Genomic DNA, 15,836 nt, shown 5'->3' with positions numbered 1-15,836 from the left:
GCACGTGCAAGTTCACTCGAAGGGGCACACGACGGTGAGGGGGTGGCCAGCGCGAAAGACGTGCGGGATCGTCAGCCACAACACCGTCGTACACGTCGATAAGTTGGCTGACACGCGAGTTTGGCACAGCACGTAACCGCGAGAGGAGAAGACCTGCATCAGGCGCTCAGTGGAGACGCTGCAAGTGGCACAATGCGTGCAGGTCCGCCGCGACGCAGGCCACGCACGAGCCTCCGCGAGGGTCTCGGCCACACGAGAGCCACGAGGCATAAAAAAAAAAAAATGGTGCGCAGCAGCGGGCGGAGGGGAGAGGGAGCGAACCGAGGGGGGTCGGCATTGCCGCTCCAGCGTTGCCGCTCCAGCTAGGTCCTTCATTCAGAAAAAAGTGTACAAAAAGCAAATGTTTGAAGTTCGTTTCGAGGCTGTAAAGGAATTTGACCGACCGCCATGACTGCTCCGTCTTCTTCCTATTTATTGGGCCACCCTAATCCCGTGATGATAATATGTATGCCCCAGATGCGCCAATCGTTTTCTTCTATTTTCAGCACATTTCTGCCGGCGCCGAATGAACACGCCGAATCGAAAGACGAGTATTGTGTCTTAGCACATAAACTTCGTCAACTGGCTTGCGTCGAGTTCAGTAGTTAGAGGTTCAGGTGGTCACTATCGTTGCTGCATTTCGTAGATCATTTGCTGCGATGCGTCTGCTGGTGATGTCCAGCTTTCACTTCCCCTTTTGCTCTTAAAGCCTCCTGGGCAGACACTGCCAAAAAAACTCGGCATTCTGGCCTCGCGAATCTTCTATAGACCATTATAGACAGACCATCAGGCAGGCAGGTGCACAGCAGGTAGTTTCAAGGGCCAATCCTGCGTGATCAGAATTCATAATATTAATCACCTATAGGGTCTTGAGTATCGAAGCCGCCTTCATTATGGTAGTTTGCAATTGTGCTTCATGTTCCTGCTGCTTCGAAAGCGGGAGCTACAGGACGGGTGTCGGGACAGAAATTCGTCACTCTGGCCTCGCACGTCTCGAAGTACTCATCGATGAGAAAATCTTGTGATGGGCGGAGATACCTTTCAATGGGCGGAGTGCAGGGCTGTTGAGATGTTCCTCGCTATGTGCACGCGCAAGCCTTGCAAACCCCAGGCCGTCGTCGTGAAGGGCGAGTCAGTACGGAGCCGAAGTAGACGTGAGGACTCCTGTCTCGTGAGCCTCCAGACGACGCCTGGAGTCACGTTGCTGACCTCCATGGACTGTCTTGCCTGGCGAACATCGGGATATCGTCGTGAAGGGCGAGTCAATACAGAGCCGAAGTAGACGTGAGGGCTCCCGTCTCGCGAGCCTCTAGATGATACCTCCAGACGCCTTGCGAACATGGGGCCGTCGTCGTGAAGGGCGAGTCAGTGCGGAGCCGAAGTAGACGTGAGGGCTCCTGTCTCGCGAACCTCCAGACGATACCTGCAGTCATGTGGCCGGGTTCCATGGACTGTCTTGCCTTGCGAACATCGGGAGGTCTTCATGAAGGTCAAGTCAGTACGGAGCCGAAATAGACGCGAGGGCTCTCATTTCGCTAACCACCCGACGACGCCTGCAGTCACTCCAGTTCATGTGTGCTCCTAGCAGTCTCAGTTCCAGCCCGAGTCGTCGTCCCTGGTTTCACGGCATCAAATGTAAAGAAATTTGACCGACCGCCATGACTGCTCCGTCTCTCCCCATTTATTGGGCCACCCTAATCTCTTGATGATAATACATATGCCCCAGATGCGCCAATCGTTTTCTTCTATTTTCAACAGAGGCCTTCGATTGGCTGAATCCGCCATGTTGCCCCAACACGCCTTGCCATTGGTCCGATCCTCACTCCGGGATAGCGTTGTCTGCTGCTTGCACGTTGCGAGGTCACGGCTGTCAAAAATCGCGCTACTTAGTGACGCGTTGGCACTCGTTCTGTGTTCACAGGTCGATGATCACTTGGAATATAATTACGCTTTAGTTTGGAAGCTGCAAGCGGACTATCGTAATCTGTAGTGTGCCGCGCTCGTCACGAATATCGCAGACGTGCGTCTCGGACAAGCTGTTCTGCTTATCAGCATTTCGCATCTCGTGACGAAGACCATCGCGGGACGACTCTTCATACTCGCGATCGAGCATGACATACTTTGAAACATCAGGTACCGCGGCCACGCACATCGCGACCAAGCTTACTGTTCAGAGTCGTGGCTAGGCCTAACTCCGCTCACGGCGCCAATGTGCGAGACAAATCCGAACTTTGCAGGCAAGAACATTGCGCCTGCGGACATGCGAAAGCGAAGAAGCCGCAATGTGTTTCGTCGCAAGTGAGGAAATGCATCGACCGCTGGTTCCTACGAACCGTGGATGGGCATTTTACACATCGGCAGCAGACCCCAAGGCAAGCTCGTTGCGCAGTGACCGCTCGGCGCATCAGTGGACGCAGCTAGCAGTTTCACACGTTGGCGCCCCAAAGCGCAAGACCAAGCACGCTGCATGCGGATTTAGCGTCATTGTATTTATTTTCCGTTATTATAAACCGTTATATTTATTTTCTGGATGTTCAAATACGTTGAATAGTAAAATTTCGGTGCGAATCGAATCAAATAGCAACCACTATTCGAAAAATGTTCGAAAGTTCGAATATTCGCACACCCCTAATTTTTAATCTACATTAACGACCTACCTTTGCATATATCTTCAAATATCCGCATGTCTGCTGACAACCGTGTTATTAACTGAACCATAACTAGCCCTTCTGACCATACTGTCACATTATACTGGATAGCACAAAACCTCTGTCTATCATAACACCAGTGCTGTGTCGTGCTGACCCCTGGTGCTATGTAAACACACTAGCGTGTTTGTGCTACCCTTTGCTGCCATAGGATGGAGCCACATCTCCACCATCGTCTGTCTTTTAAATCTCTGTAACCAATCAGGTGTGACCATGTACATTGTGACCAATGGAATGCACGTCACACCCCTCTGTACCGACCGATTGCCCCTTTCCCCCTCCTTAAAAAGACTATGCAATAAACGCCTCGGGCGATTCATAACTCGTCTGGAAGCAATGTCTTGGCTCACTCACTCAGCGCGTCCGCCCGCCACTGGGCCTCCCGTTGGCCGGCTCTGGGCTGCGCCGCTAGTTATGGCAACATAACAACTAGGATGTCGAGCTGAACCGATCACTTGGAACAGAGTTCATAATCCTTTTCACTTCCTTCCTTGCTCTCTTCCCTTTTGCACAGTGGTACATACAAGTCTGCCAGCAATGAAACCGCACAGCACAATCTCAGCACAACCCCCTTTTCAGAGAGCATCGTCTCGATGCTCTATGGTGATTAGAACATAAACAAATCACACACGCACACATATTATGTAGCAGGGTAGATGTGTTCAAAACATCACCCAAGTGGGCTGGAAGAATAGCCAATGGGGATAGCACGCCTTCATCCTTGAAACATGAACTATGTCTGCCTGCTGTAAACGACGGGATCGCCGAGTCATGTTTTCAGGAAGGACTTTGCAGTTGACATTGCCTCAGCGACAGCGAACTCTATAGGGGCCAAAGTAGCGGTGGAGTAACTTTTCCAAGTGGCCCCGTTGGTCTAGGGGAATCCACAGCCATACTTGATCACTGTGTTAGTAAATCACCTCGCAATGACGAGCACTGTACCTCTGTGAGTCGATATGGTGCTGCTGCTGAATTCACTCCAGTGCAAGCTTGTGAGCTGTATCTGCGAGCCAGATAAAGTCGTTCACCATGCGCATTCCCTGCTTTGTTTTGTTGTATTCAGCTTCGAACCACAAAAGCTGTTAGCAACACTCGGCGCAGACCGCGCTGCAATGTTGAGGAAGCTTCGCGATTGTTTAAGATCATTCTATTAAGATGATGCGCAGGACGCGAATAGTCAAACTTGTTCGAAAGCTTACACGAGCACCAGCGATAACGCTGGAAGGTTCGATGACTGATGTATAAACGACAATGGATTCTACTAATGATCAGATTATTCAACATCTGACAGCAGTGCGTGCCGATATCATTGTACTTTGAGTGTCATTCATTTTCTGGGCACAAGTTCGCCCAAATAAAGAGTTTGATCTTTAGCAGCTGCGACTGCTTTCTTCACCGTCACAACAACGTGACATCTGGTGAAGGTGCTGTTTCATTCATGATCCGGACGCCCCTGCAAAGCACTGACCCAAGCCCAAGCTGCGAAGATAACGCTAAGGACAACCTGGATCGTCGAACTAGTTGCAGGCGGAAGGGACTACAGCCAGAGTACGGGCTTCTTCCCCAAAACACCAGGCAGTCCAAGACCCTGACATTGAGCGCAGAGACAACGACAGCCCTGTGGCGCCTACACCTATCCTTCTCCGGCAACACAGGGAGCCGCCAACCTTCCATGGACCATCATTAGAGGACCCGGAAAGCTGGCTTGAAGTGTACGACCACGACGCTGTTTTCAATACCCAGAACAACAAAGACAAGCTACGACATGTCTACTTGTCATGAGTAAGGCGCACAAGACACGTGCCGAACAATGAAAAGTTTCAATAGCACGCGATGATACGTGATCTCAAACCCGTCAGGTGCACAAGTTAAGAGGAACGAAGAAAATTGAACATGAATGCCACCAAATTCTTTGAGCCCCCAGCTCTCCCAATGCAGTGCACAGCTATTGTTGTGTCCCCCCTCCCTGTGCTTTTAGCGCTGCTGCAAGGTAGCTGCGATGCCATAGCAAGCTCTTCGTGCTACAGAGGAGTTTTGTGACCAGAAAAGGAATCTGGCAAGGACAAGGTGGCGAGACTGTAGATAGGGCCCAGAACAGTCATGCTATTGAGTGCGAAGCAAGAACCGGGCAATTTATTGTTAGTTTACTTCTTGTGGTTTGTTCAGAGTGATTTTTGGAGTTTTTTCATAGTTTTATACTTGTCCTGTGCCATGTATATGTTCTTGCATTTTTTTGTGCGAGAAGATCATGTTTTCTATGCTGTTCTGTGTCGCACATTCTAATCTCCAAAATCCCCGCCCCCGAGATCTGTGGCATTTCTATAACATGACTCCACCTGACAAAAAAGTTTAAAGAAAGTTTCTTGCAAAGAACCAGGCATGGCCCTTATCCACAAGGAAGACACAGCCTTGTTGCTTTTGACACTGACATTGGAAATGCAAAGTATCTATTTTCATACACACAGCAAACACTCAATGTGTATTGCCAACAGAGGGCTGAGCACAAACCTCATCATCAGCACCATTGGAGTCATCGACGCTCTCAACCGACTGGGAAGCCTGCAGGGATCCCTTGCGACCACCTGACACCGAACTTGAGCGCCGCACTGGTGCCCGTTCAGCAGACTGGACAAGGAGGGAAGGTGTCTGTTAAACACATGGGGCTTCAACAATGAGAAATCATTCCTCTTGCATAACTAGTTAGGCGCACTGCTTGCCATTTTCTTTTGCAATGTCCAGTGGAATTGTGTTCTTGTTACCAATGTGTCAAGGCTGCAGTTTCAGAATTTAATGCTTGTCTCCCACTTCTTCGGCTTTGTTACGGGTGTCCACAGACACATGCCAACCTATTTCGAAGCAACTGTGGCTCACGTACATGGACAATGAGATCAAGGGCAAGGCTGTATAGAATGGCCTTTGGTTCAAGATTTCCTGACACCCACTTCAGGCCATTGACTAAATGCTCAGTTCCTTTATCCACAGTGATGTGAGGTGACACTTTCATGGGTCAGTGAAAACATCCATGCATCAACTAGACTGACAAGAAACAGAGAAGATACGTCTCAAATCTGATTTGCACATCCATATATGCAAGCTGCAGGCACGTGCGACACTGTGCCACTCAATGCACCACATTGACGCAACCAGATAAGGACAGCAGGCAACCTGCCATAACATCATCGCCTCCTTAAGTGAGTGTCATTCTTTTGGACTTGGAATATTTTTGCTTCTTGAAGGCACATATCCAGCCAAGCCTGTTCAATGCTTTTTACCTCCACCCTTAAACATTCTGCAATGTTTGAACTTAATCAATTGCTTTGATATTGCACGTGTGATTGCTGTGACAGAAATGATGCCTCTGTTTAGAATGTTTTTTGGTTTGGTCCTCAGGCTGTCCTCCCTTTCCCTGTGCAAGTCAACATATATGTCCTTGCTTGCCTTCACAGTGCAGCTCCAAAAGTAGTTGTTTCATCTGAAAAATGGTTAGTAGCAGCATCACATATTTTTCTGAGAAGCCAGATGCATTCATGCCGAGTAGACAGGTTCAAATTATGATGTGAAGGCTAATTCCAGGGCCAACATAACATAATAATTTACAATAATAAGTTTTGGGGTTTAGCGCCCCAAAACCACGACTTAATTATGAGAGACGCTGTAGTAGAGGGCTCCGGAAATTATGACCATCTGGCGTTCTTTAATGCGCACCTCAATCTAAGTGCACAGGCCACAAGCATTTTCACCTCCATCGATAATGTGGCCTCCGTGGCTGGGATTCGATCCCACGACCTGCGGGTCAGCAGTCGAGCATAGGGTTGCCACCTGTCCGGTTTTAGACCAGGCAGGCCGGTTTTTCAGATGGCGGGCTGGTTGCCGGTCTGCACCGGCTGCCATTGGCAGTTTTTTTTTGTCGTAATATCGCGATTATTTATTTTTTGGGTGTTTTATAAGCGTCAGCTCAACAACTACGACGGTAAATATTTATCGTCAATCACCAAAACTCCTACGCTATTAGTCAACCACTTTCTGGGATCCCTTCAAGTCTAGTGATCATTGGAATAGAGCATATTACTGCACGTGTATGGTACATGAATATCCAACATTCTTGTGGCATATGCACATTTTGATGTTCCTTTGTGTCTATAATGCCACTGGCCTGTTGGATTCAGACGCAAAGAGCTTTTTATGGATGAAGCATTGTGGTTCCTTTTCAGTGCAGCACATTCAGAGTAATGAGCGAAGCGGGACTCCAATCACGGGTACTTTTATGTCAGCAATTAGGCTAGTTGGTTAGCTGAGTGTGCTGCTTTTGTTTGTGCATTGGGTTTATTTGGCTCAATGAAAGCAATGTTACATTAAATGGCACTGCATGCCGAAGAATTGACATAGCATCTATTGTTCAACATTATTTGTATCTACTGTTAACCCCCCCCACCCGTCGAAGGGCTGGTTTTTTTTCGATAAAAGGTGGCAGCCCTAGTCGAGCACCATAACCACCAGACCACCATGACGGATAGCGCCAACGTAACGAAAGCATAGAGATCACAATAACACCATGACCAGGAGCAGAAAATGAAATTAGTTGAAGTCAAATAAGCAAAACACTACCGTAGGGCAGATTTTCAATAAAAACCAGTTGCTAGAGTGCTTCCATCTGTGTGTCCGTGTGTCTTCCTCTAGTCCGTGTCTACTAGCGCTACCCTTCCAACTACCGTAAAACTATGCATATTGGTGCATGTCACTTGTACCACTTGGTGTTCTCTTTTATAATTACACTAAGACCTCGTTAATTTGCCCCTCATTAATTAAGAAAACTGGATATTTCAGACGTGTCCTCTGGTCCCAACAGGCATATGCAATGTTTAATGGCATCAAACTCTCACCAATTTGGTCATATTTGGGTGCAACCCGGTAAGTTCAAATGATCCTCGGAGTGTCCCGAGCGCGAAGCACCGCAAATGTGTGACACAAAAGAGCGAAAACGGCATTCGCGGACAACCGAAGTGAGGCGGCATAGTCCGCATTGCCACCACAATCAGTGTAAACCTTACGGTAAAGACAGGAGAGCCAAAACGCTTAATGCCTACTTGCGTTTATCATCCTGTGTCACACACCGTTCGCCACTGGCTTTCAGAAAGGCATGATCACCATCCAAAATTGCGTAGTTGGCAACCAAGATTTCAGTGGATGCTGCAGACTTGTTTTGTATTCATTTTTACTTGGTGCACATAAACTGCATGGGTTCTATTAAAGATCCAGTCGATAGAAACTGTGGTTTCGTCTGCAGCGGCTGCAACAAGCAGTAGTTTCGTTCTTGCTACGTGTCTTCAGAACTGCGTAGTCATCAGCTAGGTTTCTTTCGCAGTGGCTGCGGCGCTTGGCAGTTTTGCTTTGACTCTGTTTGTATAGGCTGTGCATGTGCCTTCAGAAATGTGCAGACGCTGCCTAAACGTCCACAGCAGAAGCGGCACTCGGGAAGTTCTCAATATGACATTGCATGCACTCCATGTGCGTGCAATGTCACGACTCAAACATGGCTGTTGATAAAGAGCTTTAAGCCGTGGTCTGCATGCTGGCATCAAACTCTGTTGCCGCATCGTGATGAATGAACGACCAGACGCTGGCAAATTTTACCGGCGAGAAAATTAGCATTACATGCACGTGGTGGTGTTAGTGGTGGCGGTGCGTAATACAGGAAGGGGGGTGGAGCACGTTTCTGATTCAGAGCACGTTTCTGATTAATGAAGACATGGAAACCTTGTGCCATGCTTGCATTGTGAATGAAGTTGCGGGATGATGAAAATTGTGGATGTTACACTGCTATTATGCAAAATAAGTACAGGATCTCATAAAAAAAATTAAAGTGTGCTGATGCATTACAATTTGTTTATTGTGTTCTTGATGCTTTCGATAATTTGGCATCTCGGTTAATTCGGCCATTTTTTTCAGTCCCATGAAATTCGAATTATTGAGGTTTTATCGTATATATGCTCTCCATACATACTTATCACTTTTATTGTACTCTGCTAATACAGTAGACGCTCGTTAAACGAAACCTGTAGGGACCAGAAAAATATGTTCCGTTTAACAGGAATTCTGTTTACTGAGAGATGAACAGGGGGTGCAGAATACAAGTACAAAGCCAATCTTGTCAGAAGCACTTGTTCCAATTAAGCAGCACTTCCATTTAAGAGATTGATTTACTGAGAGTCTACTGTATATGTCATCTTTTAAATGCGACGCATTTCTTAGCCATTATATATCCAATATAGAAAAAGGAATGCCGGAAAATACGTGGTGATTAAACAGAGTGCGAAAGAATGTGGCACAAAGGGAGGAAAGCTACAGGACAAGCCCATACTAACAAGTGAACTTTTATTGAAGAAAATGAATATATATTTCATTTCATTTCTTTATTTGTTTTCATTGGAAACAATCAAGCAGTGGCAGTGACCAAGGTAAAAGCTGCAATGAGACAGCTTGAGATGCCCTTAGCCCCCGCGTTAAAGGGGTCATGAACCACTTTTCCAAGTAATGATCTAATGGCCTCAGTATCGGAGTGTACTGCCTCCCGAATCGATTGCCGCAAAAATTTCTAGAATCCGTCAAGAATCAGCGGAGTTGCGGGGGTTTGGCGCACGCTCCCAGCGCTTTCTCTCTTTTTTCGTGCCGACGAGCGCACTGGAAGCTAGACAGGGAGGGATGGCATGGGGGAAAGAAGTTACGCCAGCGCGCGTCATGAAACGCGATCGCTCTCCCGCTGTGATTCGCTTGCGCGAGTGCGGCTACCGTGTACTGAGGAGTGCGGCGCCGGCAAGTGGCGGCACCCCGCGGCAAGAAGCGCATCTGATCCGAACGCCGCTCTCGATTTACGTCGGCTATCGGCCAATAAGCATGCTATGTCTCTTGCTACGTACAGCGGACAGACGCCCCGCCCACCGACGAGAGTGAGAACCGGCCTCTGTTTGAAAAGAGGGTGCCTGGGGAAACGGCAACTTCGCGCTCCGCTTGTGGCCATTACGCGGCGCGCACAACTGTAATATTTGGCAGAGCAGTTCATAGCCGTGTCAGCTTTCCGCAGGATGTGTTTTTTCAATCAGCCCAAGGGGTGCTTCATGACCCCTTTAAAGTGTGGCAGTGAGTCGCGCAAACATATTGAAAAAACATGTTTTCATAACAAAAGTAAAAAGTACATTAATTATGCAATACAATAAAGAGTAATCAATAATGAAAATGAAACAATGCAATATGACAATGGCAGGCAGAAACAATTACATAATACAAAGATGGAAGGACTCATCTTTCTTTGCTAGACACAACATTAATTAGCAGGCTTGTGCGAATAGTAAATTTTAGGTTGGAAGCAAATAGAGATTTGGTCGAATAAGTTAAAATTGAATTCGATTGGTATATATCACATATTATAAAAAAAAGAGCATATTTGTCATGACCCCGTTAACCTGGACAATATTTCTTTAAGATTGAAACAAGGCATTTACTTTTTATTATTTACTTTATTCGGTGTTGTTGTTTTGCCGACATGGTTGTGATAATTCTAGATATTTATATTGTTTCCTTTCCAATAAAATTTCAGTTGAGAGCCAGCGCTAGTCCTGTTTGCTTCTTCCCTTTCGTCCGTCGTTTCCTGTGCGCGCTGCACTTTACGTATGATGTGCAAATGTCATTCTTTTTGGTTCAAAGGGAAGTGAAAGCCATTTTGAACAGTAGCAGGATTTGACTTTCGGTAGAATGCAAGTGATAACCTGTAGAATACGTTACGCTTTAAAATTTACTATACTCCGAGTGTATAAGCCAGTATAACAAGCTTTTAAACATCAAAAATGATGATGTGAAGGTAACATGTTCATTTAACCTTGAAGTGGAGGTTCACGGCAGTTTGGATTTTTCCTGGATAGACGTGTTCACGGTACAGCACCTCTCTACTGCAGTGAAACCAACTTTACAGGGGGCTACATGCGATTTATATATGTCTATTTTAGAGCACTGCACGGGCTCGGGCCTACCCGAAAACCCGGGCCGGGTAAAGTAGTTTTCATGGCGGGCCCGGGCCGGGCTCGGGCCTGAGGCTCCGGGATTAGGGCCGGGCCCGGGTTTGAGGTGGCGGGCTCGGGTCGGGCCAGGCTTGGACTCTGCTCAGCTCATCAGTATCAGTTAAGACTGATAAAGTGTACTCTGAGAACTCGAATGTAATTAGGTTCACCATCATAAGGAGAAAATGAAGGGTGAAGTTCCATTTTAAATCTCGCGCCGAAATCTCCGCGCGTGACATCACGGATTTCAAACTGTATTTGTCGTAATTTTGGGTCATTGGTTCAACGAAACTTCTTGAAACTTGGCTATAGCCCTCTCAGAACTCAATGTACTTCATTTTTACCGATTAGGAAACGTACGTAGATCCCAGTAGTCGCCGTCAGAAGCTATGACGTCACTGCTTTTTTTGCACGATTTTAAAGGTGGCGTCGGCACCCGGGGGGCGATCGGAGATCTGTTCGTTCCGCTTGTTCATTCTCCTGGGGAAGAACAAGCGCGCTGATTGGCTGAAGCGGGAGATGCCACTCAAGGCCGGGGGGTGTCGCCATTTCTTTTTGTTGTTTGAGGTTTTCTTTTTGGTGACGTCATGCCGCGTCATAACGAGTGGGGTGATCGGAGATTTCTGTTCTGCGCCGTTCGTTCTGCGCCCATTCTGCAGGCGGCGCACGCGATTGGCCGAAGCCGGAAAGAACTACGTCTCTGAGGGGCGTAGCCATTTTTCTTTTTGCTTGATCTTTTATTTTTTGATGACGTTATACCGCGTCATAACGAGCATGTCGTCTGCTACAAACGAACGGAGCGCGAGACCGTTCGCACGCGTTCTCTCGAACGAACAAATGGCTTCGCACGGCATCATGCAGCGGTTGCGGCGGCCGCAAGAGCTGATTTTGAGAAAATGGCGCTTGCGACGTGTGCTTCCCTTGCGGTTAGAGGTGCGAGATGCGTTTGAAGATATGAGCGAGTGCGGCGTCGCTTTCTGTTCTCGAAACGAACAGTGCGAACGAAATGAACGGGCCTGCCACTGGGCTGTAGTCATACGCGCAGGGACGTAGTTACAAAGCGCTACCAGCTACTGCCACGCGTCCTCCCGGTCCTCACTCGTGTACGATGGCCCCAGCGGGCACGACGGCGTAGCGATCTGTGGGTGCTCTTTCATAAAGGCAGCAGAAGCTCCCTTTGACGATCCGACACCCGGGAGCCAAGCCAGACATTCCGGTGGGACGACATTTGGAAAACTGCGCCGACCGCTACTTTTTTTTTGTTTCGCGTGCACGACTTCACGTATCGAGCAGGTTAGAAAAATTAACACCAATCAATATCAGCACTGAAACCTATTGCTGTTTCAGAAACTGTTTGAGCTTGAGAAGAAAAACAATATCTTTTCGTATAACAACTGTATATATTAGGAGGCGAGAAACACTTCGTTTTGAAATATACGGTCCCCTTGCCGAGGAGAAACGATGCGCGTCTACTTCCGGAAAGCTCGCCGCTCACCGCTTGACGATTGGCTGTCCTCTTCCTCTCGGCGGAAGAGAGCTGCGGACCGCCCACTTTTGCGACGCAACACCGCCAGAACGAACGCGGAACGAACAGAGATCTCCGATCCCCCCCACATTTTCTTTTTTTGAAGTGTCTGTCCCTTCAAGTGCGTTCCTCATAAGTTGCGCGTACATATACGTTTCACATTTCATCTCGATAAAACGATTCTTTTTTTTTATGTGGGTCAAGCTATTTGGAGAAGTTTTATGAGCGACAAGTACTGATCTTCTTTCGTTTCTTGCATACGGAGCCACCTGATTTATCTAAAACGAGCGAACTGAAAGTAAATAGACCAGGCGCTTATATAGCTAACATCTCGCTATTCCGTGCTTTATTTGCATTCGTTATTATTTTATATCTCAAATATTATTCTGTAGTCGCAGTGATAAATGTAATATAATAAATTTATAGCTATAACTTATCATCGCAAGTGCGATCGCGGAGGCCCAAGGCGGGCAAGCGTTCTTGCAAGTTCCAGCCCTCCACTAAAACGAAGAGACTGCGCGTAGTCTCGTTGCATACAATCCCTATAAAGAAATTCTTTTTCCGTGGCTCCGTCTAGGCTCGCTGAGATCATGTGACGCAAGCTGGACATGCACAGCCTGCTTTGTGTGTCCTGCATTCACGAAAATTTACTTCCGCAAAGGCCAGGATAGTGACGAAGGTAGGAGTGAAAGAGAGGGGGGGGGGGAGGGCAGAATAGGTTCTAGCAGATGTCAGCTAACGCTGAAATTTTAAACACCTTTTTTCAGATTTCATATATGGGTCATTTCTGAAGGGTATTTGGCGGCAAGTTTCCACCAATATATAGATACCTATCTCTAAAATGACTAAACTCTGGACGCCAATTCTGCAACACAGAGTTTTGTTTCACGGCTATGTATCAACACATGGTGGCTGCTGGTGGTGCCTCACGAAAAAGATGCTTTAGACCTGCATGCCTGTGTAGCTCGAGAACGTACTTATAAAATAAAAGAATAAAAAATAGGACGAAGACAGTCATGTGCGGGCCGCAGGCCGCTAGCGAAAGGTCCGCGGTCTGCGTGTTTGAGACCCCTGCACTATATAGTGCGAATGCTACTTGATACTGCCACAGCAGCGTTCGAATGTTCAGGAATAGCATAAGTCCATCAAACATGTACATTCATGTTTAAAGGCAAAGTATATTACCTTGACGAAATATCTGGCTTGCAATAAGAATCACGAATTCCATGCCGGGGAATGTCCCCTTACCTCGAATTATATGCAGCCAATGAGTAAACGTCACGAAGCTTATTCACACATTTATTACCAAACTGGAATGAACCCCGAAAATAGATTGCAATCTCTTTGTCCGCCTATTGCCAGTCCTACCAGTGCAGTCTTACCAGCGTAGGCCACCTTTACAGGTACAACATCGTTAGGAAGGCATACACCATTATAATATAGACAGAAAAGAGCCCTGTGCAAGCCGTGCATAACAAATACTGCTGAAAAGTGCAAGGAGAAGCCCTCAGAGGCATTTATAGATTATCAATCAATCAAATCAAATTTTATTTTCGCTTCAGACAATACAGTGCATTGTCACTGCGAAAATAGGGGACCAGAGAAAAAAGCTGCGCTTGCGCAGCTTGACTAAGCACTGGTCACCCTTACAGCAGCAGTGACAGGACGAAACATCTAAGCAAGTCTATGTAGCCGCAGTATATACAAATGCTACTACCAAAAGCAGTTACCTAATCTACGTTGTTGAACTGAAAAAAAAAACACCAATGTATGTTTTAATTTACAATCACTTTAGTAAAACCGGCTGCTGTAAATATACGAACATGGGTAGTTCCAACACATTTATATAAACAGATCTATAATGAATGAAGAGTGGCACAACGTTCGGAAATAGAGAAATGAAGGGATCAGCTGGACAGCTGTTTTCATTCTGCAGAGGTCCAAAAAGACATCCTAAATTTGCTCCAGCGGTGCAAGTTAAACTACGACTACCGACGCCTTCACATTTCTCAAGGCACATGTGCGCCCCTGCGCCTAGCGCAGGGGCGTAGCCAGAAATTTTTTTCGGGGGGGGGGGGGGTTCACCCATACTTCATGTATGTTCGTGCGTGCGTTTGTATGTGTGCGTGCATATATGCGCAAGCAAAATTGAAAAATTTCGGGGGGGGGGGGGTTGAACCCCCCGAACCCCCCCCTTGGCTACGCCCCTGGCCTAGCGCAAGCAGTGCAAGAAACTTTAGCGCGGCAGGACATGTGATGCAAGGGCGCATGATGTGTTTAAGTGGAATCTCTTTTTAATTTGATTTTTTGTACAATAACATGCGAACAAATAGGCTATAAACTTTGCCACAAAATTTTATTGAGTGTCTATAATAGCAGTGGTGTGGTATATAAAAAAAATGCTGTGACAAATAGTTGCTTTTTTTCCATTCGGCTTCTTTTACATATTTCCAAAGTCCACGTGCTGCGCGCGGTTAGTTATAATTTTTATCTAGGTTAGTGTATTTACAGGAAATCGAATACATTTGAATTTTTTCCTGTACTTCTCTTGATTGGCAAGGTGCTACTACGATGAAGATACATGTGCTACACATCCAGAAGGGTGGACTTTGTCGTTACAGCATGCTTTGGAGGGACACTAAAGGAGGAAACGATTGTTGTGGCATTAGCAAATTACTCTAAATCACCACGCCTGCCGCGAGAAGACGCATGGGAAGCGCGAAAACGCGCAAAAAGGAATTACGGCTGGTGACGCCACCATGAAATTCCCGCATCAAACGCGTCATAGATTGTGACGGCGTCTACTAGATCGCACGCAGTTTATTATCGGTAAAAATGAAGTGAATTGTCTTCCGAGGGGGAGCCACAGACTTAACATACGAAGTTTCAGGAAATTTCGACAAGCCAAAGTCGCCAAAATACGAAAAATGCACTTTCAAATCCGTGTTGTCACGTGTGAGATTTTGTCGCGAAATTTAAAAATGAAACATTGACCTTGATTTTTCTCCTTTAAAAATGAATCTCTGCTGGTGAAACTAACGACATTAGATTTCTCAGAGTACAATTTATCAATCTAAGCCGATTCATTGTTTTACTTCCGCGCCCATTTAAATTTCAATAGACAGCGCAAAAAACAAAGTGAAAGAGCGTTCTGTTCTCTGTCCACTCTGTTTTTATTGCGCTCCTTATCAAAACCGGACTCATGCTGGAAATCGCTTTTCTTCCTGACTCATGTTGGAAATCGCTTGTCTTCCTACAATATATGCTACAAACGCTCTTGATGATACCGATGGTATTCCTCGAAAATTGGGTACAGTACACCATTGCCGAACAAACGTTCATCGTATCCAGTATGTCCTCTCAACTGTTTCCACGGTGAGCCAACCCCTTTTTACAAGAAAGTACCATAGGTTAAAGTATACTTGCTAGCGAAGCATGCGCCAAGCATGCGTAGATATTTGCCGCTTAAAACGCCCTTGCGGTCGATTCTATCTTCAGGCAACACCACCTAGCTTA

At 46.7% G+C, this 15,836-nt stretch overlaps 1 protein-coding gene across 1 annotated transcript in view; it reads right to left on the bottom strand.

Annotated features, from left to right (window-relative positions):
- The window catches only part of LOC119399311 (TATA-binding protein-associated factor 172-like), a 374,345-nt gene that overhangs the window by 128,761 nt on the left and 229,748 nt on the right, over positions 1-15,836 (bottom strand). The window contains 1 exon segment of the mRNA XM_049417333.1: positions 5,256-5,372. Coding sequence (XP_049273290.1) covers positions 5,256-5,372 — 117 coding nt within the window.

The sequence above is a fragment of the Rhipicephalus sanguineus genome, chromosome 7 (genome assembly GCF_013339695.2).
Source record: "Rhipicephalus sanguineus isolate Rsan-2018 chromosome 7, BIME_Rsan_1.4, whole genome shotgun sequence".
In the NCBI taxonomy this organism is placed as follows: Eukaryota; Metazoa; Arthropoda; class Arachnida; order Ixodida; family Ixodidae; genus Rhipicephalus; species Rhipicephalus sanguineus.
Note: the sequence above shows the minus strand (reverse complement) of the source record. Positions and strands in the feature narration are given on the sequence as shown.